This window comes from Myotis daubentonii, chromosome 15, assembly GCF_963259705.1.
Source record: "Myotis daubentonii chromosome 15, mMyoDau2.1, whole genome shotgun sequence".
NCBI classification, from domain to species: Eukaryota; Metazoa; Chordata; class Mammalia; order Chiroptera; family Vespertilionidae; genus Myotis; species Myotis daubentonii.
Window position 1 is genome coordinate 544,581 of NC_081854.1, and position 26,847 is coordinate 571,427.

Below are 26,847 nucleotides of genomic sequence, written 5' to 3' on the forward strand. Positions count from 1 at the left end.
CCTGTATTCTCCAGTGTAACTTTCTCTCTCCCACAGCCAGTCCATGGACTCTGCTGACTCATCCCCTTTCTTGTCCGCTGTGCTGCGGCTGCCAGTGCTGAGCTGTGTGGAGAGTCGTGAGCAATGAACTCCTCGAGCATCCCTAACACCCATTGTTTCCCAAAAGGCAGAAAGTGTCTGGAGTTACGAGTTTTACGGACACCTTCCCCTCAGAGGTATGGACAGTCATCCTGAGGGCACACCAAGCTGGCAGGCATCCTGCCCCTTCTCTCCTGGCAGGTAGGCCTGGCTGGCCTCTGATTATCGGGAGATGGTGGTCTTTCCGAAGAGGTCACTTAGCACGTCATCCCGGCAACTGGGGGAGTGTCCTCCAGAGAAGAGAGGAAGAACTGAAAGGCAGGCGTAGGGCAGGAGTGTCCTCAGAGAGCCCTCCCTTTCCCTACCCGACTCCCCCAGATGTCCCCTGTGCAGGCCATGTGGCCACGACCACAATTTCCACTCCTACTCGTCCTGTTCACAGCCTAGCATCACCCCAACACACAGCGCCCTTGGTCAGGATGGCTGGGGCTTGGTGGCTGGGTCATTGGAGGCACCTGTGCGGTCAAGGCTGCCTCTGTGGGGGGCCCCTCTCTTTGGTATTAGGTCCCCAGGGCCTGGGGCAGAGAAGGACAGTGACATATGGGGCTGCAACATCCCATGCCAAGGTGGGACGATCACACCAAGGCCTAGAAGCAGAGGCAGCAGGGAACACGGAGCCATGGGTCAAAAGTGGGGCCGCGTTCCTCACGGGCTGTGGTCTGAATGGGAGCCCCTGGCTGCAGACCTGAGCTGAGGCCCTGGGAGGCCAGCCCTTGCTCTAACCATGGCTCAGAGGGTGAGCCCTGAGCAGTGGGGAGAAAAGCCTCATCTCTGCATGGTGATTTTGACCGCAAAATCAGTTTTACCTTGTATTTTGTGCTTTTCGGCAATCTCTGAATTTTCTACCATGAACATATACTCTTGTCAAAGGTAATTGAAGAAAAAAAATTAGGGAAAAACCCCTAAAAGACCTTGAACTACCTCATCATAAGACAGGGGATGGGCTCTCCAAATACACGTGAAATATGCATGCGGTTGGAGTTCCAGGACCATTAGGACAAGGCTGTTTTGCCCAGAGTCTGGCTCCAGGCTGCCTGCGGATTCTGTGCTCAGAGCCACGCCCACTGTTGGGATTCCTGCCCCTTCTGCACTCTCCCAGCACCTACCCCCTAGCCCTCCAGCCATTCACTGTCTGCACTCACCGTGAAGTTTGAAGCACCCTCCTATTACCGCTTGAAATGAAGGGGAAATTTGGCTTTAAGTCTGGTGCAATGGACCAGACAAGCATCCACTGTATGAAGTCAGCATGCGGAGCAGAGAGGAGATGTGCAGACAGCAGCAAAGGCAGAGAGAGCTCGAGTTCCCAGCAGCTCACTCGGGAGAAGGCGAAGAGCAGCCCAGCACTTGGCAGCTCAGGAATCAGAGCAGGTGCATGAGATCGAGTCAGTGCCGCATCCACCGAATGGGACAGTGTGACGGTCACGCATTTACTTTTATGGTGACCTTTTTATATTCTCACACTGCTTTGCCATTGACAGGACTGTGATCATATGGTGAATGTTAACTGTTCTCTGACGTTGTGTACAAAGGGCACACCTCCTGACCACTGACCTTGCTCTGCTCCCAACATCTGTGGCTTGGCATCTGTTCTTCTAGTCTGTGTTCTCTTCCCACAGCCCACCATATAATAACTTTTCCTTTTAAAATAAAGGCAAGTGGAAATGGTGAGTCGATTTGAGGGGAAAGATGTAAGTAATCACAGAGGTGATATAAGCAGGGCAACGTCAGAGAGATGGTACAAGGATGACTGGAGACAAAACAAGGCAGTAGCTCAAGGCCTCTGGACCAGCACTCCCAGCTCTGTCAGTGACTGTGAGCTGATGTTCTGTCTGTCCACTGCTGCTCTCACTGCAGCATCCAAGATGTCGCACACCCTTAGCACAGCCCTAATGTCACTCTGGGCTGAATCCTGGCTCGGCAACCTCGATCGAGTTGTTCAAAATGCTTGAGTGGAGCAATAAATACTTCAAAACATAAAACATATCTAAAAGGGGTCTTACCTGTAAAAGCCAAATATTTCCTGCTCTGACAATGAACTTGGAGTAAAGGGCAGCAGTTTCTGATTTAACTGCTCAAAAATAGCTCTTAGGAAAAAATCTTCCAATGGAGGCCACACATGTGATGAAGCACAGTGACCGCTGATGAGCTCTGCACTGCACACGGGCATGACCTCCACGCTGCAGGTTCTCGAGAGGGGGTAGCAGTCAGCCAGGGGACTTGCTGAGCACGGACATTTTGGCCCAAGGACCTGTGTGTGTGTCCCAAGGCTCCTGTAAAACTGTGCTGCGCTGGAGTACGCCCCAAAGGCTGTGACCACTCATCTCTTCTAAAATAAGAACCCACATTGGCTACTTCAGCTTGGGGTCAGCAGGAGGCATCCACTCTGTGTCATCTGGCCTTTAGGTACGGGAGTATTTTGTTATTTGTGGGGTTTTTACGTACTGGTTTTTTGTGTGCTTGCTTTTTTATTTAATTTCAGAAATGAAGGAGGTTCTATGGTGAAGACGCTAATAAAGGGAAAGGTTCGGAAACCCTTAGTGTCGAAAAAACTGAGAGGCCAGTTAGGAGAGGGTGGCATGTCAGCGGAAGACCAGAATCTTTTTTTTTTTTTTTTTTTTCAGAGCACTGGGCAGAAATTACATTGCGTCAACACCTACCGCGGGCCTTCGTGATGCTTTGTTTTAATTAAAACAGATTCCCCTGGTCCGCACCAGTTTTAAGTCGGCTGCTAGGCTCTGGCCAAGGCGAGGCGCTGCGCAGAACTGCGGCCCCGGGGGCGGTCCCAGTGGGGGATGAAAAGACCAGAATCTTAGACATTTAGACAGAGCTGGGCAGCCTACAGGAGACTTCTCCTTGCTTTTCCTTCTCCAAAAGTGACTCTCTTTGCACCCGATTGCTAAATTGTTATTCCCGGATAACCCAAGAGAGGAAGGAAAAAAACCCACACGACAACAAATGAAACCAGATTTCCTAAATGTACTTGGAAAATGTGAGTCCTCTCTAGCTCAGGAGTGATGGAAACATTGCACAGGGAAAACCAGAATCAGGACTCAGTGAGTCATTTATGCCCTGACTCCATTTAATGAATGTAGTGGCACCTTGTGCCAGTGCTTTACTTAGCACGTGAGGAGAATTCTATATGTCACAAAAAATATCCTCGTGTGAACTTTAAAGAAAGTACAAATAAGTAAATGAAAACAGTGAATGTAAAAGTTGCACTGCAGCTAACCGGAAATGGAGGCTTTCCAATGTCACAAGAAGGACCTCATCTGGGTTCTATTTCTGGCTCTGGTGCGAAGCAGCACTGTGCTTACTCAACTTGCTTCCTTTCCTCATCAATGCCTCAATGTCCCTGTCAACAGAAGGGACAGATGGAGGAGAGAAAATTCTGTGCTTCTGTGATTTCAGCAGAGAGGCCTTGCAGGACTCACGGTGATTTGACCTCAAGGATGGACTGGGACAGGACAGTCTGATGGCCCAGCACCTGGGGGCACAGGCGCCATCCTAGGGAAAGCCCTGCAGGACAGAGGCCGGAAGTCTCGGGGACCGAGACGGCGCACCAACGCGGCTGCTGATCTCTGGGGAAGGGAATGTGTTTGTGAACCACCCTGGGATCCAGTGACTCCAGAAGAATGTTGGGAAGACCAAGAGATCCCTCTGACTGAAGACTATGCGTGCTGGTCCAGGTGTCTGGCTCAAGCTTCCTTCCCAAACACACATGGTTTTCTAGGTCCTGAAAACTTGAGACAAAACCTGATACTCCTGCTTTAGTGGCTCTAAACCACAGACTCTCTGTCCCCCTAAACAGGCTCATGGCCAGCTGGCATTCACCATCCCGCACAGGAGACCCCTGAGGGCAGGACGGAAAGAAACTCTGAATTGGCTCAGTGCTGGGAGGGACCTGCCATCGCGTAGAAGATGCAGGCCCCACAAACTGCTCACTGCTCTAGATGCTACAGCTCTCCCCACTCGTGAAGATGCAAGCTTCCTGTTCTGTGTTTAAGTTACTGCTGCTTGATTCAACTCACTCCTTGGGAACAGGATCCTGGGACTTCTGTGGATCTGTAATTGTGAACTCCTCTTCTTCCTTTATTGTATGTAAGGCATTGGACTTGTCGCTATAATCAGGCGAAAGAAAAAGGTCTTGGTTTTAAAATAAAACACGTAAATTGACTCACTGGCCCAGGCTGGGACCAGGCTGAGAAAGGCCAGTGGCATTTCTGGGACTCAGACATCACGGTGCTCATGACCGTCATGAACATGGAGCTGGGAATATGGGGATGGAAGCACGTGACGTGGGTCTTGGAACCCCAAATGTCAACATCTGCTGAAGCATCGAGGGTCAGGCTGTACATCATCTCAGGAGAGCAAACCTTGAACCATCTGAACCTCGGCTCAGAAATGCCTGGGCCTTGACAGGTCAGACCCTGGTTTTCTTGCTTGAAAATGATTCTGCTGGATTGGGGCAGCTGCTCAGGCTCCTTCGGCCATGAAGCTGATGAGGTCCCTCCTAATTCGAGGGCTCTTCTGAGAGTCACCATGACGTGAGCAGCCCGTGAACAGTGATGGCTCACAGACCGCTGGGCCCCTGACCACTGACCTTGCTCTGCTCCCAGCATCTGTGGCTCGGCATCTGTTCTTCTAGTCTGTGTTCTCCTCTTCCCACAGCCCTGCTGCTGGGCCTTATGCTAAAGCGCTTTCCTGTCTGACTCTGACCGACCCTCCTCCCCTAGGCACACAAACTCACGGAGGGCAGGCCCTGCAACCTTCCCCAGGCTGCAGAAGAGTCCGCTCAGAGCAGACTCAGGAAGCCTGCCAACTCCCTGGCCTCCTGCAGACACTGTCTAATGCAGAACCATCATCAGATCATCCTCCTGGGTTCCAGGCCCTGCTCTTCTAGTTAGCACCTGCCTGCCCTCTTGGTCATTTTTACCAGCTGCATTATAGAGAGCCCATTTCAGGCCACAGTCATTTATACTCTAAAACGATAGTGTGGTTTTCCATGTAAACCATCCTTGGTAGGTGGTGTGCCCTTTGTACACAACGTCGGAGAACAGTGAAGCAGCACCATGACCTTGGGGGCTGGATCCGTGCCCCTGTGGTCACTGTGACCATGTCTCTGTCCCTCATGGCCAGCCATTCCTGACCACAAGCTAGGACACTCCAGCAGCACAGCACCGAGGGGGGAAGACCACCCTGGACCCACCAGATGCATCTCGGATTACTTGACGTCCAAACCACAAGGTGTCCAGCACCCAGCCTCTTCCTCCTGCCTCATCTCTGGCAGCTCCCTCAGACTTGCTGGCCAGCATCTCTTAAACACTCACTCCCAGTGAATCCCAATCATTAGTGGGGCACAGATGCCTTCCACATCTGAGCGCCGCCTGCCCCAGCCTTCCCTTCTGTCACACCGTCTGCACTTCCCTGCACACAGACCACACCACGCTCCCCCACCTCCTGCTCCACTGGACAGCCTTGTCCCCATCCAGGTCAGCAGCAGAATTCCAACTCCCACCACCTGCTGCCTTCTCCGCCTCCAAGGAGCTCTGCGCACCTATGTGGTGTGCACACAGCTCTGCTCACAGCCCTTCATGCCTCCTGGATCCTGGCCATCGGGTCACTGGCTCTGCGGGCCTCACAGGGCCTACACCACAGCCAGGTCCGTGTCCTGTCGGCAGAGGGAGGACAACCACGGTGCACCCACAACCCTCCTCCAGCCCATCAAGGGGAAACCAGGCACAGAAAGTGCTCAGCCTGGGAGCTGCATTCCTTCCCTTGGTGCCCCTGTCATATTTTTAAATTGAACTTAATTCTAAAAGCTGATGGAGAATTGTCTGGCAAAGGGCAGTTTCTTTGAAAAGCCAACAAAAGCCAAACACCCCTTCGTACAGAAAGCTAGACCCATTCCAGGAAACAGAAGGAGGTGCTGGGAAGATGGTGTACTATCCCTTTCCCTTGGAACAGCTGAGCCCCAGGGGGCTCTAGGACCAGACTGGAGGCCTGGGCGTGGAGCTGGACGCCAGGAGCCCTTGTGGACAGGCGTGGGTGAGCCCCGCCCCTTACATGCACTGAGCCTGGTTCTCCGCTCTGTCTCCTAGAAGGCTCCGGTTCTGCTCGGCCCACATCTTGACCTGGCTCCTGAAGTGACGTTTCTCTTCCTCCAAGTCTGCCTCATGCACGTGAGCACTAACACCCAGATCAGCAACGTCTCCCACACCACACGCCCCTGTGACTCCACGGCTGGGATCTGCTCCCAAAAGAAGAAAAGACCACGTCACAGAGATGCCATTTCGTGTGATCACACCCGTCGGACGGGCCAACACGGCCCACGACACGGGGATGGCCAAGTGCACTTTCCAATCAGGCAGCCGCTGCCACGTGTGGCCACTGAGCACTGAACACGCAGCCAGTCTGAGCTGAGAGGCGCCTGCACTGCAACACATGCAGCAGGTTCTGAGGATTTAACAAGGTAAACTCTCCCGCTCATCAGCTGCCCTGCGGGGGCGGAGGCGGTTACCTGTGTGCCTCCTGCCGCAGCCTCTCGTTCTCCTGTGCGGCCAGGGCCTTGGCCTCCGGCTCCTGCTGCAGGGCCCCTGCTTGGTGCTCAGGAGCCTCCTCAGCTCCTGCAGAGCCGCCTCCTGTTGGAGCTGGTCCTGCTGCCTGAGGTGGGAACCCCACCCGCCAGGCACAGACACAGGCTCGCAGGAGCCTGCACAGCCTCTGTGAGTGGCTTCTCTGCAGAGCTGAGGGAGGCTGGGATGGGCTGGGGTCTCCTCCAACCCCCCCCCCCATGTGTCCCCAGGGTTCCTTCCAGTTCCTATGAAGCAGAGGGACAAGGCAAATACCAGGGGCCACAGGAAGGGGGAACAGGAGCCCTGGGAGGCCGCCAGTCACCCGCCTGTGGCCAGCACTCACCTCAGCCTAAACGCCTGGCTCTTCTCCTCCCCCCAGTCCTGTCAATCAACAAGATAGCCAGTGTCCCTGGGAGGCCATACCTGCCCCATCTCCCTGCCCTGGCTGAGAATGGCTGGTCTGAGCTGCAGTTAAGCGAGCGAACTGGTCACCCAGGAATCACTGATCAATGACCAGGACACGGCTGTGGCCCTGGACGCTCCCTCTGGCAGGCAGGACGCGAGGGGGGCATGCGCTCTGGAGGGCCTACCTGCGCGGCCCTGTGCGCCCTCAGGGTGTGTATGATGTTGAACCATTGCTCAAGGTCTCCCTCCAGCTCTTCATTGAGGGTCTCCAAGTGCTGGCTGCTGGCCTTTTCCTTCTGGAGTTGCATCCCCAACTCTTCCGCCTGCGGAGCCAACGACCCAGCCCACAGTCAGGTCACACAGTGAACTTGGCTTTAAAGCAAACCCCACACCTGTCACCCCACGGGTCACCTGGCCCCCGGTTCACCCATGTGTTCGGGACACCACCCAGCGTTACCTCCTTCCAGAGCTGCCAGTTCTCCTCCTGCAGCTCCGTGCACTTGACGCTGCTCTCCTGCAGGGCCAGGGAGGCGCCCCGAGCTCCTGGACTGTGTCCTAGGGGATCTTGTTTTCTTCCACCATCGCCAGGATTCGGATGGAGGGTGAAGAGCAAAGTGGACTCTGAGCCCAGATTCCAGAAGGTCCGCTTCCCCTGTCTGCCCCCGGCCTTGAGACGGCCCTCCCCCCGAGCCCTAGGTCTGAGGGGCTGAGGCTGGGCAGCTGGGTGCCCTCCCTTTTTCCCAGGGTGCTGTTGCTGTCAGCACCTGAGGGTTCCTCAGGCCGTTGTGGCCCCTCTGCTGGCTCAGCTGGGTGCGTTAGGGGAGCCCCCAGAGCTTAAGAAGAAAGGTTTCCGTGGAGGTGCCAATGCAAAACTTCAAGACAGTGGAACCGCTTCTTACTAATTCTAACCTGACTGGCTATTCAAGGATTTCAGAGACCCACAGAGATGGCAGAGTGATGTGTGTCTGTGCCAGCCCTCAGAGTGGGGGCTCAGCTCCGGGGGGGGGGGCTGGCAGGCTCGGGCATTGACCAGCATGTCTGCGGGTGGGAGAGAGTCTAGGCGCGTGGGCCCAGTACTGCCAGCCCCGGGCCAGGTCCTTCGGGCGGAGAGTTCGTTGTGCGATTTCACGATGGCACGGAAGAAAGAATGAGACAGGAGAGGTAAATGGCTTGAAGTCCAAACAAGATGAAAACCTAAGGAAAACACACAAAAGGGCAGGTTTCCGTCCTTGGTTGGAAGCAGCGGGAATGCAGAACAGAAAGGGGAGCACAGACCCGAGAAGAACAGGAGTTCCCGGCCCCTTCCTGCCCCAGCAGGGGCGTGACTGTACGTAAAGGAACGGGTGAGGGGCCAGGCGCTCCCTCACCTGTCCCTCCAGGGCCACATCCTCAGCCCGGGGAGCCTCCTCACACTGCACTGCTGCTAGGGCTGCACCCCACCTGCTTCCCATCCCCCCACCCCCATTCCCGGGGCAGGAAGGACCTGGAGGGGATGCTGGCTCTCATGGCCCCACATCACACCCAGCAAGGGTGCGGCACAGACCCTGAAGCCGGAACAGACTGAAGACCCGGAGAAGCAGGGAGCTCAGCAGGGGAGCAAATGCACCATCGTGGCCCCAACTGCAGCTCAACGCTCACCGCACACCAACACACATGCTCTCAACACACGAAAACATGGCAAAGGATGTGTCCTGACAAGGCTACAAAGGACACTAACCGCCTAAAACTCCACAAAGTCACAACCTGTGCTCATTCAAAGAGTATCTGTGCAGCCTTCGCTTTAAAAACAAACACTTTTGCCCTAACTGGTTTGGCTCAGTGGATAGAGCGTCGGCCTGTGGACTGAAGGGTCCCAGGTTCGATTCCGGCCAAGGGCATGTACCTTGGTTGCGGGCACATCCCCAGTGGGGGGTGTGCAGGAGGCAGCTGGTTGATGTTTCTCTCTCTTGGATGTTTCTAACTCTCTATCCCTCTCCCTTCCTCTCTGTAAAAAATCAATAAAACATATTTAAAAAAAAATACCACTTTTAAAAATTGGGCTGACCCTGATGTGCGAGGCTTAGTGGTTGGGTGTTGACCTATGAATCAGGAGCTCACAGTGCAATTCCAGGTCAGGGCACAGGCCTGGGTTGCAGGTTGCATCCCTAGTAGGAGGTGTGCAGGAGTCAGGCGAGCAATGATTCTCATCACTGGTGCTTCTCTCTCTGTCCCTCTTCCTCTCTGGTCAATAAATACATCTATTTGGAGAAATTTCGGATGAAATATATACAACACAATTCACCGTTTTAAGCATTTTGCAGCGTACAGTTCTGTGGCATCTGATACATTCCCAGTGACCTGCCCTCACCCCCCTACCTCCTGGCTCACACCATGGGGCTACACTCCTGGGAAGTAAGGGTGAGGGACCCCCCAGGGCACCAGGGAGCTGATGACCAGCCTCTGTGCTCTCAAGGCCAGCGCCCCACAGGCTCACATGATGACACAGCCCTTTATGGGGAAAACTACAGTGATTCTCTCCTGGGTGCTACGCTCACCAGCACCGCCAGAGCCAGAGCAATGAATGTCTTTAATAGACCAGTGCACCAGGACACCCATCCAATGCTGGTGCCCTGTGGGCCAGGCCTGCTTAGAGCTTCACTGTCTCCTCTCAGGAGAGGCGCATAGCATTCCTGTGAGGCAGCTCCATTGCCCCATTTTGCAGATAAGAAAACAGAGGTTTAAAAGAGACCTCCGGCCAGCAGGTGGAGGAGCCAGGACTGGATGTCGAGCCTTTCTAACTCAGGAACCCACCACCATCCATGCAAAAGTTCTTCCACACTTTCTTCCTGGGCTGCCAGCTAAGCAGCAGGCGTGGGAACACGACAAGTCCCGGGCACTGGCCTGCAGGGGCTCACACACTACACACAGTGTCCCCATCAGGGGCCTCTCCAACCCCAGCAGCCACCCTGGTCTCTGACAAGCATTTGGTCTGAGAGGGTCCCTGCCACCAACACCACTCGTGTGCTCCACCAGGGGGCAGTGTGCTCCCCATGACCCTGGACTCCCAGAGCAGGGATTCCCGTTTTGCCCACCCCTGGCCCCAGGAGAGCCAGGACACCCAATCACAGAACTACCTTCTCACCCAGATTCCCAGTTCAATGAACTGACCTTAGGTTTGGAGCTGATGGGACCCCTTGAAGAGAAGGAACAGCCACCTGCTCTCAGCAGCCTCTCCATGACGCTGAGGGATGTGGATGAGAATTGGAAAAGCCGCCCCTCCCCACCCAGCCCAAGGCCCTCCTGGCCTGCTGAGCTCTAAGCGCCCCTTCCCTGCGCTCTCAGGTGCACGGGTGCTGGTGCTGAGCACAGGACCTGCTTCCTGTTTGCTGGGGGCCCAGGCTCCCTGCTGCACCGCCTGCCACCCCACCCACCTTTCCCTGGCCAACTTCCCACCTCATCTGGGTGTTAGGAGGGGTCCACACATGAGAGGGAGAGGCCTGAGAAGCAGCAACTCCTGCCCGGGAGACAGCAGACCACACTCATCTGCCCGATTATGACATGAAGGGAGGGAATTAGCCCAGGCTGCTGTTATAATGGGGGTCAGTGAGCACTGGGGAAGGCTCCTGCCATGCAGAGCTTTCAGTCCCCCACGGACAGATCTGAGGCAGCCTCTGGGGTCCGCGCGCTGTCATCTGGAAGCTCCTGGGTCTGTCCACACAGGCGCTGAGAAATCTGACAACACTTAATTTGTGGTTCATGTCCTGACATCCAGGCTGCCTGACCCTTCACATTCTCTGTGGGGAGAATGGCAATGGAACAGCCCAAACGGCCCCTGCATAACACCCTATTGACTTGGCTGAGGATGGGCTGACCCAGGAGATTCAGAGCCCAGGGCTCAGCTCCCTGGGTGAGGGAGAAGCCACAGCCAGGCTGGCTCCCTGGCGCCAGGGGCTGCTGCCTACCATCTGACAGCTGCTCCAGCTCTCAGCTCAGGTGGGCGGGCTGGTTCATCTTCTGGACCTGGGAAGCCTCAAGGTCCATGTTGTCCCCCAGCAGCTCCTCAAGGCAATTCTGGGAGGTGTCCAGGGTCCTAGTGCAGGGAGATGGGAAGGGGGAGGATGTCCCCCAGGGCACCCTCTAGGCAGGTCCCATCCCCATGCATCTAACCTCATTCCCCCAGGATTAAGGGCCCCCATGCACCTGCTCACTTCCTAGAGCACTGCTGCACAGAAGTGACTCCAACACAGGGCCCAGCTGGGAGACCTACAGCCACTAAGAGACATGCTGACCCAGTGACCTAGGTGATGAAGACACCCGAGGACTCTGAGTGGAGTCTGAGCAAAGTGAGGCACAGCACAGGGCTATAAAGCAAGTGACAGGCTCCCAGGCAGCTCTCTGGCCCCTGAGCAGGTTTAACATGCCTTAGAAAGGCCGTGGGACTCCCAAGTCACAGCTCACCTCACACTGAGTGGCCAGATTATTATGACCACCCCATCAGTACACTTAAGTGAATTAGTTATGCAAATAATTATAAAACCTTGAGAGTATTTGCTTAGGAAGTTTTCAATATTCAGTATTTTTGGAAGTGTCAATGATGTACTGATGGGGTGGTCATAATAATCTGGCCACGCAGTGTATATTGATCTCAGGGAGGAAGGGAGAGGGAGAGATAGAAACATCAATGAGAGAGAATCATGGATTGGCTGCCTCCCACAGGCCACCCCTGGGGATGGAGCCCACAAGCTGGGCATCAGCACTGGCCAGGCAGGCCCTGTCTGTCTGGACGGCTTTAAGTGGTGCCCACTCAAGCCGCTGAGCTAAGCAAGCGAGTCTTTGCCATCAGCAGGTCACTGGATTGGCAGCAGCACCAACCCAGTCGCAGAAAATGAGAAAAACACAACATAAACCTAAAGCTGCCCCCATGTGTTGTACACGTGGTGCCAGAGTGACTGACGCTACAGGCCCCCCTGGAGGGAGGAGTGCACCTGCTGACAGGGGTGGGACTTGGCTGAGCCCGATTCCTTAACAAGGAAGGGGTGGGGCTGAGAGCCTGTACCGGGTGTGAGAGCTGAGTCTGGGCCTCTCGGTTCCACAGTCGCTGCAATGATGTGGCCCCTGGAAATAAATGGCTGTTGGGGCGAGCTTTTGTTCAACACCCAGTTCCTATCGTATATAATAAAAGCCCCATCGACCAAATGGTTGAACAACCAGAACAACTGGTTGACCAGTTGCTCTGACACTCACTGACCACCACGGGGAAGAAGCTCAGCGCAGGAGCTGCCCCCTACTGGTCAGAGTGCTCCCACAGTGGGAGCACCACTTGGCTGAGGCGGATGAGCAGCACTCTCACAGTGGGCCATTCCCCGCAGGCCATGCCCCACCAGTGCACGAATCCCATGCACCAGGCCTGTTGTGTGATTATAAATGAAAATGAACCACTTATTTCTATTATTGCCGATCCACATTTCTAAAAAGTATCTTGTTCCCATCCGCCCAGTTACAGAAATGTGGTCCGTTCCTTTCAGGTAACAACACATTCATTTTATTTTGTGGAGTCTCCCCTAGAGAGCCCAGATCAGGAATTCTCCTCCCCCTCCCTCCCCTGGGGTGGGGGGGCGGGCCTGTCAGTGTGTCCCCGTGAACCCGGCCTCTGCTCCCGTCTCCTCCCCCAGCGCCCCTGGCAGCGCCCCATCACCTTGTTCCCCAAGTTCCTGGGCTGGAAAGCCAGCCCTCTGCTGGGCGGTTGAGAAAACTACATTACCCAGAAAGCAATGCGCCCGCGCAGGGCGTTTTTGTGCAAGAGCATGCGGTTAGGGCGGGACTTCCGGAGTCTTCTTCCCGGTGGACATTTTGACTTTTTCAAACTGTTCGCCGGCTCCCGGGCTTCTGCGCGCCCATCGGTAGGAGGAGGAGGGGACGGGGAGGCAGCGCCCCGCGGGGCAGGGTGTGTCTGAGCCTGTGGCGCCGCCACCTTCGATTTTGGGGCGTCCGAGGCTCCCCGACTCCTCTCCGCCGACAGAGGCCCCTCGGCTTCACCCCATCGGACTCTCCAGCCTCGGGGCGGCGCCGCTCGGGTCCCGCCGCCCAGGGCGCAGCGTCCAGCGCAGTGAGTCCCCGTGGGGGCCCCGGGGTGTGAGGGGAGGAGGGCGACGGGCTGCGGGGCCGCCGGGGGAGGCCGTGGGGGGCTGAGCCGGGAGGGGGCACCCAGGCCTGGTTTGTGTCTAAAGGCGACAGAGAGGCCGAGCGGCGGGTCCGGGAGGAGGTTCACTTCCTGCTCAGGGCGCCGGGGCCGGGGTGGTTGTGAACAAAGAGGGACCTTGAGCCCGAGGGAGGCGGGCATCTCCCGCCCGGGGCGGGGCCAGGGCCCTGAGCAGCCGGAGCCCCTGGGTCCTGGGGTGGGTGCCCGGCCCTCAGCCCTTGAGTTCCCACCGGTTCCTGCGGGGGCAGAGCCGCGGGGGGACGGGGCTGGGGGGCTCCTGTCAGGGCCTCACTCTCTGGTGGCCTCTGGGATCGTGGTGCCCGTGGGGCCGTCGCCCCTCTTCCCGCCCCGGCCCCGGGGACCCTCAGCCCAGAGTCCTCAGCCCAGGTCAAGGGTCAGATGAGTGGCAGCTGGTCCTGGCAGCCAGTGGAATTCGGGGTGACAGGTCCTTCCGTGCACGGGCTCCAGAATGTGCAAAGGCTGGGAGCGAAGACTCAGCTGATTCAGGGACGAGCAGGGGTCCATTTTGTGAAAACAGGAACTGGAAACAGTGGGACAGGAACCAAGTGCAGAGGGGCTTTGTGACCACGTGGGTTTCTGTTCTGCTGGTGATGGGGTCATTGGGGTCACGGGAGCAGTAGAGCAGGGGAGCTGTCCCAGGTCTCATTAGACTCCCTGTGGCTGCAGCCGGATGCACAGGATGGGTGTGAGGCCGGAGGTAGGAGGCCCAGGACGGAGGCTGCTGTGATAGCGCTGGTGAGTGTGAGGGTACCTGGAGCACAGTGGTGGCTGTGGGTGTGGAGGAAGCAGTTGCATATGGATCAGGGTTTTAGGTGTGGCCACCTGGATTTTCTGATTTTGAGGATTGGAGAGAAATAAGAATCAGAGATGATGTGAAGGTTTGGATTATTACCTGATGGTATGAAAGCACCATCAACTGAGAAGGAGAATGTTATAGTCGGGAAAGTAATGTTCATGAGGAGTATACAATCTTTTCCTTTTTCCTATTAGGGTATGAGATATTTTAGAGACCAGTTCATGACCATCTGGGACTCTGAAGATTAGTTCAAGATGATGACTACTTAAAAAAATAGTTAAGAGTATGGACCATGGAGGAGTTGTGGATTACCTTTTTTTATTATTATTATTGGAGGTGGAAGAGTAATTCAAAGAAGGTGAGACTGTGGCTGGTGCATATTTACTTCTCAAACCCTCACCAGCATTTCTTGTGACCATTTGTGTGGCCTGGGTGTTGCATTCAGTTTGTTTGATTTGCTCATGGACAAGAGGGTACATCTGTGAGACTCTCTGTGCATGGGGTAGAGGGCTATAGGCTGTGGGACTTGAGTACTGAAGGCTGTGAGTGGAGAACGGACATGAAGTCCAGCACCAGTAGAGGTGGGCTCTGGGTAACTGAGATCTGATGTGGTTCTCAATAGGCGAGTTTGAAGGAAAAAACAAGTTGGGAAGGACGCCTTGATAGCAGAACTGAAGGCTGTGCTTTGAATGTGGGCAATGAGAGTCAGGTTAATAGTTGATACTGTCTGAACTTGCCATGCAGTCTGTGGAACACACATGCTGAGTAATGACTAAGACCAAGGAGATCTCTATGGAGCTGGGGCTACGGGAGTGCAAGTGTGAGTGATGTGTGGGTGAAGGAGTGATGTGCTCTTGGAGAGGGAGTGTGAATTCATGGCCACAGATCCCTGAAATTGACATAGAAATCATAAAGGTTGAGTCCATTTCTGGTGATAACTGGATGATACATCGTGGGGAATTTTGGGGTAATTCCTGAAAAGACGGGTGTTGTGGCCCTATATGCCAGGTCCAGGATTTAGGTGTCATATAGGTGCACACCTGCCTGGTGTTGTTGGGCTGATACAGTGATTAATAGGAATGAGATAGCAGACATCAGTGTCACCTGGCCTTGAATATCTCTACTGACTTGGGGAAAGGAGAAGGATAAGAGGGAAATACATTACAGAGGAGGTGAGTTAGAATGTTGAAAAGAAGCTCAGTAGAAAATATCCCCTCCTCTCCATGGCCTGTATGTATTGTCTTTGAAGTTGTGACTCTGGGAATGAAGCTGTAGGAGAGAAGTGGGATAGGAAGAATTATGTGGAACAGGTAGCGCCAAGTGTTGACTTCAGCACCCTAGGACTGGAATCAAAAGGGTGACGAGTGATACCATTTTTCAGGGTCTTGGATGGAGAATTTGCTGGACAAGAAGGATATTGCCCCACAAGAGCAGTGTCAAATCACTCACATCTCTCTCTTTATGGCCAACAGTTATCTGTGCCCTGTGTTGGTTACACCCATTGTGTTGACCCTAAATTTGAGGCCCTGAGGTCAGGTATAACCAATCTGGGCATCCTGCTCTATTGCTGTGGGAAGACACAATATCGGTAGGAACATAAGGAGAGAGTGACTTTGGTGGTTGCAAGGCCTGCTGTTTTCTTTTCTTTTCTTTTTTTAAATTAAATCTTTATTGTTCAGATTATTACAGTCGTTCCTCTTTTTTTTCCCCATAGCTCCCCTCCACCCGGTTCCCACCCCACCCTCTGCCCTTAACTCCCCCCCAACTTCCTCATCCATAGGTGTGCGATTTTTGTCCGGTCTCTTCCCGCATCGCCCACACCCCTTTCCTCCCCCTCCCCGAGAATACTCAGTCCACTCCCTTTCTATGCCCCTGATTCTATTATATTCACCAGTTTATTCTGTTCTTCAGATTATTTATTCACTTGATTTTTAGATTCACTTGTTGATAGATGTGTATTTGTTGTTCATAATTTGTATCTTTTTTTTAAAATATATTTTATTGATTTCTTACAGAGAGGAAGGGAGAGGGATAGAGAGTTAGAAACATCGATGAGAGAGAAACATTGACCAGCTGTCTCCTGTACACCTCCCACTGGGGATGTGCCCACAACCAAGGTACATGCCCTTGACCGGAATCGAACCTGGGACCTTTCAGTCTGCAGACTGATGCTCTATCTAGTGAGCCAAACCGGTTTGGCCATAATTTGTATCTTTACCTTTTTCTTCCTCTTCCTCTTCTCAAAGGATATCTTTCAGCATTTCATATAATACTGGTTTGGTGGTGATGAACTCCTTTAGCTCTTCCTTATCTGTGAAGCTCTTTATCTGACCTTCCGTTCTGAATGATAGCTTTGCTGGGTAAAGTAATCTTGGTTGTAGGTTATTGGTATTCATCACTTTGAATATTTCTTGCCACTCCCTTCTGGCCTGCAAAGTTTCTGTTGAGAAATCAGCTGACAGTCGTATGGGTTCTTCCTTTTAGGTAACTGATTGTTTTTCTCTTGCTGCTTTTAAGATTCTCTCTTTGTCTTTTGCTCTTGGCATTTTAATGATGATGTGTCTTGGTGTGGTCCTCTTTGGATTCCTTTTGTTTGGGGTTCTCTGTGCTTCCTGGACTTGGAAGTCTCTTTCTTTCACCAGGTGGGGGATGTTTTCTGTCATTATTTCCTCAAATAGGTTTTCAATATCTTTTTTTTTTTAAATATATTTTATTGATTTTTTACAGAGAGGAAGGGAGAGAGATAGAGAGTTAGAAACATCGATGAGAGAGAAACATCGATCAGCTGCCTCCTGCACATCTCCTACTGGGGATATGCCCGCAACCCAGGTACATGCCCTTGACCGGAATCGAACCTGGGACCTTTCAGTCCGCAGGCCGACGCTCTATCCACTGAGCCAAACCGGTTTCGGCAGGTTTTCAATATCTTGCTCCCTTTCTTCTTCTGGCATGGATGTTAGTACGCTTGAAGTTGTCCCAGAGGCTCCTTACACTATCTTCATATTTTTGGATTCTTTTTTCAGTTTGCTTTTCCGGTTCGGTGTTTTTTGCTTCTTCGTATTTCACATCTTTGACTTGATTCTTGCGATCCTCTAGTCTGCTGTTAGAACTTTGTATAATAGTCTTTATTTCAGTCAGTGTATGCTTAGTTTCTAGTTGGTCCTTTTTCATAATCTCACTAGATTTATTGAGGGTCTCACTAAATTTATCAACGGTTTCTAGAAAATTCTTGAAAAACCTTAATAGTGTGGTTTTCAACTCTATATTGAATAGTTTGCTTTCCTCCATTTCTGTCATTTGTGACTTGTTTCTTTGTCTCCGCATTTCCTATGCTTCCCTGTGTTGATAGAGTGGCTTTCTGTGCTAGGTGTCCTATAGGGCCCAGTGGCTCAGCCTCCCCAGTTACCTGAGGTGGACACTCTTGGTGCACCCCTTTGTGCACAGTCTTGTTGTAGCTAAGCCTTGATTTCTGTAGGTATCAGTGGGAGGAATTGACCTCCAGGCCAGTTGGCTGTGAGAATTAGCTGTGTCTACGGTGGGTGAACTTCTGTGCTGGAGACACCATTATGGGGCAAGACTTGCTTCAGTGGGGCTTTGGTGCTCACTGAGTCTGGCCCCTGAGTGTGTCCCTTATGGATCTGAGGAGTTGTAGTCTGGATGGTCCCACTCTGACCACTGGGTACACTGGGTCTTGGATCTCTAAGGAGGTGCTAATTTAGCCTCTGCCTGAGGCTACCCAGCAGGAGCTATGGAGAGATCTGCAGATCCCTCTTCTTTGTTTGGGGTTTGGAGGTGCCCAGATGAGGCCCAGCTGTGAAGCAGTGCAAGCTGCTGTGGGGCCTTGGGCCTTCTTTTGGATGTTCTGGGTCTCTCTGACCCAGCTGCAGTTTATTAGGTAATTTTCAGATTGCAAAGGGCCAGGCCTTTCATATGCAAAAGCCTCTTTGCACAGCTTGGGTGGGGTGGGGTCTTGGGATCATCAGGGCGGAGCAAGCAGCTATTGCTGCTCCTTAGCCCTTCCCTAAGTGGCCTGGGGTCTCAGTGTCCTGTGGTAATCACTGTAAGCACCTCTGAGAAAAAGCCGCCCTCGAGTTCCAATGGATGCCAGATAGTCCAGTTTCTCCCCGTATGAGTCTGGGTCCCCAGAGACTTGCCCAGAACTGGAGTTCAGAGCTTGAGACTCCATCCCAATTGAAAAAAACAACTGTGTTCTCAGTTGCCAGTCCTTTCCACTTGCACCTCCTTACCTCTGCACTTTACTTCTGTACCTCCTCTGAGTCTCAGTGTGCTTTTCTCTTTTCTTCTAGTTGTAGAATTTCCACTCAGTCAGCCTTCCTGTGGTTCTGGATGATGTCTGTTTTGTCTTTTAGTTGTACTTTTGAAGTGGTTGTGGGAGGCAGCAATTTCTGGTGTTTACCTATGCCGCCATCTTGGTTTCTCCTCAAGGCCTGCTATTTCCTGTGATGTGGGAGTGGAGGGAGCAGATGCATATGGAGAGTGGGAAGTGTGACGAAAGTAAAGCCTAGGAGAGAAGTTGATCATGGACTGAACTGTCCCCATTACGACAGGATATGGACTTTGAGGACGTGGCCATTGCCTTCTCTCAGGAGGAGTGGGGGCTCCTCGATGAGGCTCAGAGACTGCTGTACTGCGATGTGATGCTGGAAGTGTTTGCGCTCGTCTCATCTGTAGGTAAGAGCTTCACATTGTCCCAGAGTCCTGAGGTGATGCCCTTTCTTCCTTTATTCTCAAAACATAGCTTTCTCCCTCCCTCAGCCAGACCATGGTTCTGCTACTTTCCGCCACTGTCTTGTCAGATGTGCTCTGGCTGCCGGTGCCGAGCTGTGTGGAGAGCCCTGACGAATGGACTGCACGAACATCCCTGACACCCATTGTCTCAAAAAGTGCAGAAAGTGTCTGGAAATTCGGAGACTTACAGGCAGTTAATGGGTCTCATCTTCCTCTTCCTCTCCCTGGGAGGATGACAATACCCACATTTATTCCCTTCTTCCCCCTTCCTCCAGGGAAGGTGCTTTATGACAGCCTGTGCCAGGTTATGTTCTTCACTTACATGAGCCATGGGCTACTCTTGTAAGACGCTTCTCCAGTTGTTGTTTGTAATGTTACCTTAGCTGAGTACTATTGTGGGCCAAATTGCTCTGGGACAGAGCTGGCTGCTCTCCTCCATTGTCTTTCATTAATACTTGGAATAGTTAGGGTTTATGCATCGGTAGAGTAGAAGATCAGGAAGAAACCTGGTTTCCCCATAGGGTGAACATGCAAGATGGTCTCAGAGGAGGTCTGGCCATGCTGAGTGACAACTGGGGGAAGGTATCACATCGTGATGGTGGTCAGATGATAACAGGAACCAGCTAATATCCAACTGGCTTGAGGGGCAGGTGCCACTTGCTACCCCCCATTTCTACCCTCTCTTTCCCATACTTGACGCTTTGCTGACTTGCATTTCATCTGTGACTTCCTGGCTTTTGGCACCCTCACCTTTGTTACCTTTTTGCATCACCTGTCCACCTGTCCCTTGGCACTGCTCCCTGTGCAGTATTCTCCTACATGGACCTGCACATGTGTTATGAGGTGCACATACATGCTTAAGTAGTCATCAAAGACCTGCTACTTGTTTATTGAATTTTACTTGGAAGAAGACATAGCCACCCTTCTGCACAGCTTGCCCCTGCCATCAGCACACCAGCCCTGCTCAGCACTGTTAGCAGAGGCCTGAGCTGGAAATGCATCTTCTCTTCCACCTGGTCCTTGCCATGTCTGTGTCATGGTTCTGGTGAGGTCTTCCCTGTTTTGTGACTTTCAGAGGCCCAGACCTTCACAGCAGCCTCTTACAGTCTTCCTGCACATCTCTTATTTTCTGACAATTGCATAGAACCCATCTATTACGTGCAAAACACTTTAGCAATGGAACTTCCCCTGTCACCACAGTCAACGTTCAGTTTCTGCTCATTTCTCTCTTTTCAGGTTGCTGGCATAAAACAGATGATGAGGAGGCCTGTTCTGAGCAGACCGTATCTGTACAAGAAGAGTCACAGGTCAGGGCTTCTGAGACAGAGCCAGGAACCCAGAGGACCCATGTGTGTGAGCGGTGTTTCTCTGTGTTCAAAGACATTCTGCACCTGACTGAGTCACGGGCAGCAGACTTTGAGCAGAAAGCCTTCCTCAGTGACGCATGTGTGAGAGACTTCTGTTTCAGTGCAAACCCTCACCAGCAGCAGGGGGAAGCCAGTGGAGAGAAGCTCTGGAAAGAAACTGTGGACAGGACCTCGTTCGTGACCAGGGGCAGCTTCTCATCTTGGGTGCCTTCAACCAATACAAAGGTTGGCAATTTCTTCCCAGACATCTCAGAGCTGCTCCAACACCAGGCCCCTTTCAACACTGAGGAGCCACACAGTGGCAGTGAGATTTCACAGGAATTTGTCAGTGGAAAAAGTCTTCAGCAGACTTGCAACTGTGAAAGATTTGGCAGCCAAAACCAGAAAGTTGTTCAGCATCAGGGGGCCTGCTCTGGAGAAGTGAAATATGAGTGTGACAACTGTGGGAGAGTTTTTAGACGAATCTTTCACCTCATTCCATGTGGAGAAATTCACACTAGAGGAAAGCTCTATCAGTGTAATGACTGTGGGATATCTTTTAGGGGGAATAGTACTGTCCTTAACCACAAGGGAGTTCCCACTGGAGAAAAGCCATATCATTGTAGTGATTGTGGACAATCCTTCAAGCCAACGTCTCAACTACCTGGACACCCCAGTGTTCACACTGGGGAAAAACCTTATAAGTGTGCTGATTGTGGGAAATCTTTTTTGAGAAATAGTACTCTCCTTATCCACAAGAGAGTTCACACTGGAGAAAAGCCATATGAGTGTACTGATTGTGGGAAGTCCTTCAACAGAAGCTGTTACCTGTCTGAACACAAGAGAATTCACAGTGGTGAAAAGCCTTTTGAATGTAGTGATTGTGGGATGTTGTTTAGACAAAAGACAACCCTCATTCAACACCAAAGAATTCATACTGGAGAAAAACCATATGAGTGTAGCGAGTGTGGAAAGTCCTACAGGAAAAGGTCTCTCCTCACTGAACACCTCCGTGTTCACACTGGAGAAAAACCCTATGGGTGTGCTGATTGTGGGAAATCTTTCAGGAGCTATAATGGGCTTGTTAACCACAAGAGAGCTCACACCGGAGAAAAGCCATTTCAGTGTAGTGATTGTGGAAAGTCCTTTGGGCAAAGGTGTCAGCTCACTGAGCACCACCGTGTTCACACTGGAGAAAAACCCTATGAGTGTGCTGATTGTGGGAAATCTTTCAGGAGCTATAATCGGCTCTATATCCACAAGAGAGTTCACACTGGAGAAAAACCCTATATGTGTACTGATTGTGGGAAATCTTTTAGGAGAAAGGGTACACTCCTTGACCACAAGAGAATTCACACTGGAGAAAAGCCACACGAGTGTACTGATTGTGGGAAGTCCTTCAGATTAAGCTTACACCTCTCTGAACACAAGAGAATTCACAGTGGAGAAAAACCTTTTGAATGCAGTGATTGTGGGAAGTTGTTTAGACTAAAGGGGAACCTCATTCAACACCACAGAGTTCATACTGGAGAGAAGCCGTATCAGTGTAGTGAGTGTGGAAAGTCCTTTAAACAGAGATGTTTGCTAACAGACCACCACAGAAGTCACACTGGGGAAAAGCCGTACGAATGTAGTGATTGTGGAAAGTCCTTTAGACAAAGACGTTCGCTCATGGAGCACCACAGAAGTCACACTGGAGAAAGGCCTCATGTGTGTAGTAAATGTGGGAAATGTTTTAGCAGAAAACGTAGCCTTGTCAGACATCTGAGCGTTCACATTGGAGCAGAGCCTTAAATGTGCAGGGGACCTTTTTTTACCTTTCTCACTCTACAACACTGCAGGAGACTTATATCCATTTGTCTGAATAGAAACCCCCCTTTTTATATATATATGTATATTTTATTGATTTTTTACAGAGAGGAAGGCAGAGAGATAGAGAGTTAGAAACATCAATGGGAGAGAAACATCGATCAGCTGCCTCCTGCACATCTCCTACTGGGGATGTGCCCGCAACCCAGGTACATGCCCCTGACCGGAATCGAACCTGGGACCTTTCAGTCCTCAGGCCGACGCTCTATCCACTGAGCCAAACCGGTTTCGGCAAGAAACCCCTTTTATCTGAACATGCACTGTGGGAAATTCCTCATAATTTTGAGGTACAAGTGAGGCCTGAAGGAGGTGCATTGCACTTGCTAACTTGCCGAGGACTCCTACCTCATTGATGTCACTGGGAGTATTTGTGGCTGAAGTGACCTCCTCTACCACCTGGCTCACCTGAACAGTGTGCACCAGTCACCACCCCTGTGTGCTCAGGGGAAAGGAATTCTGTGTTCTCCCTTGTGCTTAAGTGAATTATGAACACTCTGAGCTCTTGGCAGGATCCTCAATCCTTACTATCTGACCAGGAAATGCACCTGACCCAGGGTTTGCAGAGGCCCCATCCTCAGCTAAGAAGTGCTACAAAGGGGTCCTCAATCTACGGCCTGTGGGTCACATGCGGCCCTCCGAACACATTTATCCAGCCCGCCGCTGCCTGTCCTGCTTAGCAGCCAACGCGTCCCGGGCCCGCAGTGCGCACGTGCAGAATGTCTGAGGGCCTCCTGTTTAAAAAGTTTGAGGACCTCTGAGCTACCACTTTCAGGGACATTGTGGCTCTCCCCTTCTGCTGTGAGGCATTGTTGCAAACTGGTTGGTGTACACTGCTCTGGTATATGGTGTCTTAGTGATTGTGATTTTGCTTTTGTACCTTTAATTCTATTGATTCTAGTAACTGTCTGCATTGATTTTAAAGCACAGTTGCGATCTGTCAGCATGTAGAGTTAACCTATTGTGGGGATCTCAAACATTCCGTGCTTCATAAAGGATAGCTTGATGGCAGAAAAGCCTTCTCTGTCTAATCTTCTTTGCATTACTGCCCAAGGCCTTGAAATAAAGACTGCATTACTTTGTGGTTTTATTTTGCAAGTTTCCACTGGTGCGGGAAGGGCAGTTCCTAGTTCCCCATGGTACAGCATGATGTGGAGAAATTGTGTTTCTCTTCTCACCCCCATTCCACTCTAAAAAAAAAAACAAAAAAAAACAAAAAGAAAGAAAGAAAAAGATCATTCACTCTTCTTTGTTGAGCATGGACCTCTGCCTGCACAGCCCACCTTCCCTTATTATTTCCTGCCTTTGCCCCGATGTTCCCCCTACAGCTGGGCATATGGTGTCCTGCCTGGGAGCTGGCAGAGAGGAGCCCGAGGCAGGCCCCTGGGAGGGATTGGGGTTCAGTGTCCGCCTGAGAGGAGCTGGCCAGGGCGCTGCTGTCTCTCCAGCCTGGTCTCTCCGTCCCCAGGCGCCTGGCCCGCTGCATCTGAATCTACTTTCTCTGGGAGATGCCCCATGATGCTTTGGGCCCCACATCAGTTCCCCTTAGGAAACGTCTGCCTCTGGCAAGCTCACATACACCCCTGAGACCCACTGGTGTTCTTTGAATCTAACTCTGCATTTTTGGGGTAATTTTCTACTTTGATTTTATTAAAAAATAAAGCACACACCCTCCTCCCCCACTTACCTGCCGTCCTTGTGGTCGCATGGGTTTTCCAGGAATCGGTTCTGTGTATTTTCAACGCTGAGAACATTGCAATGTAAGCGTTCCCAGCAGGAGGGGGTTGGTCTCAACATGATACCTCACTGGGGCGTGCATTCTGGCTGGTGTGCCCACCTCCCTAATTCTGGCCTGTGCAGAGCAGACCCCTTCCCTGAAGTGAGATAAGGGACCCTGTGTTCTGGGGGACATTGGGCTGTTGGGGTGTGTCCCTGATGGAGCAGAGAGGTTGGGGCCTTGGACAGGGTTGGTGGGGGTGTTATCTGTGAGCACATGGGGCAGGTCCGTGAGTGGGAGGGCTGAGGGGAGGCGCTAGTGATGAGAACTTGAATCAGGCTGGATGGAGGGGCACAGCCAAGGGCTGGCACAGCTGAGGCCTGTAAGGACCAAGGGTGTGGACGCTGTTTACCTCAACTGTTCCAGAGTCTGGAGGTACAGAGTCCCCTGCACTTGGGACCTGGTGTTGTAGTGAAGGACAGCCCACAATCAAGGGGGCAGGTAGCTGTGATAGGAGCTCAGGGGGTAAGTGAGGCCAGGGGTGGTCAGTGGGGTCTCCCTGAGGAAGTGTGGGGAGAGGTGACAGGCTCCTGAGCCTGCCCTGAGCATTTGGGAGGTCACCTTGGCTGGTTTGGACAACCAGGATCAGAAAGTGGGTCACGGCTGGGCGGTGGGCTCTGTGAAAGGACTTGACCTTCCCCTCAGGAGGCCTCACATGGGTTTGCCTTGAGCCCCAGGCTGCCTTTGCAAGATCTGATGTGGTGAACCTTCAGCAAAAGCATTGCCCAGAGGGAAACTGACTGTACTGACTGCAAATAAAAAGGCCAGTGTTTCAATATTTTTGCTTACTTATGATGAAAAGTGTATCTGTAAGGTACTGTAGTATACTCACCGCAAGGAAAATGACCAATCGAGACATTTACAAAGAGACAGTAATGATGGTAAACTTTCACAGAACTGCCAATGACATCTGACCAAACTCCTTTTTCTGAAGTTCACTCCTGTGAATCTTGGGCTTCGGGCAGCTCAGGAACAAAGTCTATGAGGATGAGGAGAAAGCAAACTCTCCTGACTGATTCCATTTCCTCTCAATCCCCACCCCTCTTCTTCGTCCCTGAGCAGCCCCACAAGAGGCTGGCACCATGCGGTCTTTTACTGGGGCCCATCGAGGAGGTCAGGCTCTGCTACTGACCCTGATGTTGGCTGCAGCCAGTGATATGCTCTGACCAATGAAATGTGGTGGGAGTCAAGCCTGTCGCCTCTAACAGAGGCGTCTGGATCCAGTGAGACGGGCCACCCTGTCTGTCCAACTGTGATAACACCCAGCAGACACGTGCATCTGGGCTGCTCCTTTATCCTGATTCCAGGAGAACCAGGGTGTCCGTGGGCTACAACAAGAAAGATCCCTTCTTTACTCTAAGCCACTAAAGCTTTCCTGCAGTGGTTCTCAACCTCGGCTGCACATTAGAATCACCTGGGAATCTTTTTAAAATCCTGATTTTTGGGCCTCATCCTCCGGAAATTCTGTTTCTTTGTTTTGGGGTGGGGCCACAACATTAGTAACATAGAAACAGAATTTCTGGAGGTTGAAGCCCAGCTTTTAAGATCAGGATTTTAAAAAGATTCCCAGGTGATTCTAATGTGCAGCCAAGGTTGAGAACCACTGCACTAAAGCTTTGGGGCTGTTCATCACCCACAATAACATCCAGCTTCTCCTAATGGGAACGCATCCCCTATTCTGTCCTCTAGGAGGCAGCAGAGCCTAACATTAGAAGCCAGATCTCTGTTGTTAGAGACGCATGGGTTTGACTTCCAGCCCTGCCTTTATTAACTCTACAATTGGGCAATTCACCTTGAGTCTCTGAGCCCGGATTTCCTCCCCATAATATACATGCTTAAGTCATCTCAGGTGTGGAGAGGATTAAATGAAATAACAATAATGCATATAAAGCATTGAATCCAGGGCCTGGCACATGTAGTGAATGTTCTGTAACTCTTAGTTCCATAGCTTCACGATGTGGACTGACTGCAGACATTCAAACAATGTAGGAAATGTCAGCCTGTTGGCCTCTATATCCTTTCAGAAACATCAATGATGAGAGAGAATCGCTGATAGGCTCATTCCTGTCCCTCCCCTCTCCCTGGGAATTGAGCCTGCAACCCATGTATGTGCCCTGACCATGAATAGAACCCTGAACTCCTGGTTTTTGGGTTGATGCTCAACCACTGAACCACACTAGCCGGGCTATTGTATTTTAAAATATTTTTTTGAATATGTGTATTTTTATTGTTGATAGTGTTACAGATGTCTCCGATTTCGCCCTGTATCTGTATATAATGTTTGGTGGCTCTATTCCAGGCCTCCCTCCCCTCCCCACTCCCCTCAGAGATCTGTCAGTGTGGACCAGTTAAGCCGACCTCCAGTCCCATCTTGTCCTCCAGCACCACCTGTGGTGCCTCAACACCTATACTCACCAAGGTCATTGGCTGGGAGGAGCCCGACTCTGGGGTAGGAAGAACTACATTACCCAGAAAGCACTGCGCCAGCGTCAGCGGAGGGACGGTGCATTTCGGTTCCCGCGCATCCGGTTAGGGCGGGACTTCCGGCGTCCTCCTCCTGGCGGTCGTTTCTCCCTCTTCTGGGGGCTCCGGGACTCGCAAGCCTCAGCGCTCTGGTGTCGAGTAGGAAGAGGTGGTGGAGGCCGCGTCCCCGCCGGGCAGGGTGTCTCCGAGGCTTGTTGACCCCCAACCGGCGGGATTTGAGTCTCCGTGCCTCCCCGACGCCACTGCTTCCGGAGCTCCACCGGCCTCACCTCATTCGCCCTCCCGCCCGGGGGGTGGGAGCCGGTCCCGCCTGCAGCCCGGGCCTCAGCGCCGGAACAGTGAGTGGCTGGAGGGTGCCACCGGGTGTGACCGGGTGGGAGAGGGTGACAGGCTGAGAAGCCGCCGTGTGAGGCCGTGGGGTGTGACTGAGGAGGGAGGATGGGGGGACCCAGGTCCGTCTCATCCCGAAAGGCGACAAAGAAGTTGAAGCAAAGTTTTGTGTGAGGAGTTTTCCT

General features: G+C 52.3%; 1 protein-coding gene across 11 annotated transcripts in view; it reads left to right on the top strand.

The window, feature by feature from the left end:
• The window catches only part of LOC132216442 (zinc finger protein 551-like), a 72,824-nt gene that overhangs the window by 5,646 nt on the left and 40,331 nt on the right, over positions 1-26,847 (top strand). The window contains exons 1-5 of one of the 11 annotated variants that reach the window (XR_009448756.1): positions 12,921-13,200; positions 14,305-14,468; positions 18,679-18,802; positions 20,096-22,071; positions 22,309-23,161. Coding sequence is in view for 9 of the 11 variants with exons in the window: in XM_059665623.1 (XP_059521606.1) it covers positions 14,403-14,468; positions 18,679-18,802; positions 20,096-21,999 (2,094 nt within the window). In the remaining 2 variants the exon portion in view is untranslated. Of the gene's footprint in view, positions 1-36; positions 1,623-12,824; positions 13,201-14,304; positions 14,469-18,556; positions 18,803-18,890; positions 19,026-20,095; positions 23,162-26,847 lie in introns of those variants that run through there. The other 10 variants (XM_059665622.1, XM_059665623.1, XM_059665633.1 and 7 more) reach the window with 10 other exon arrangements.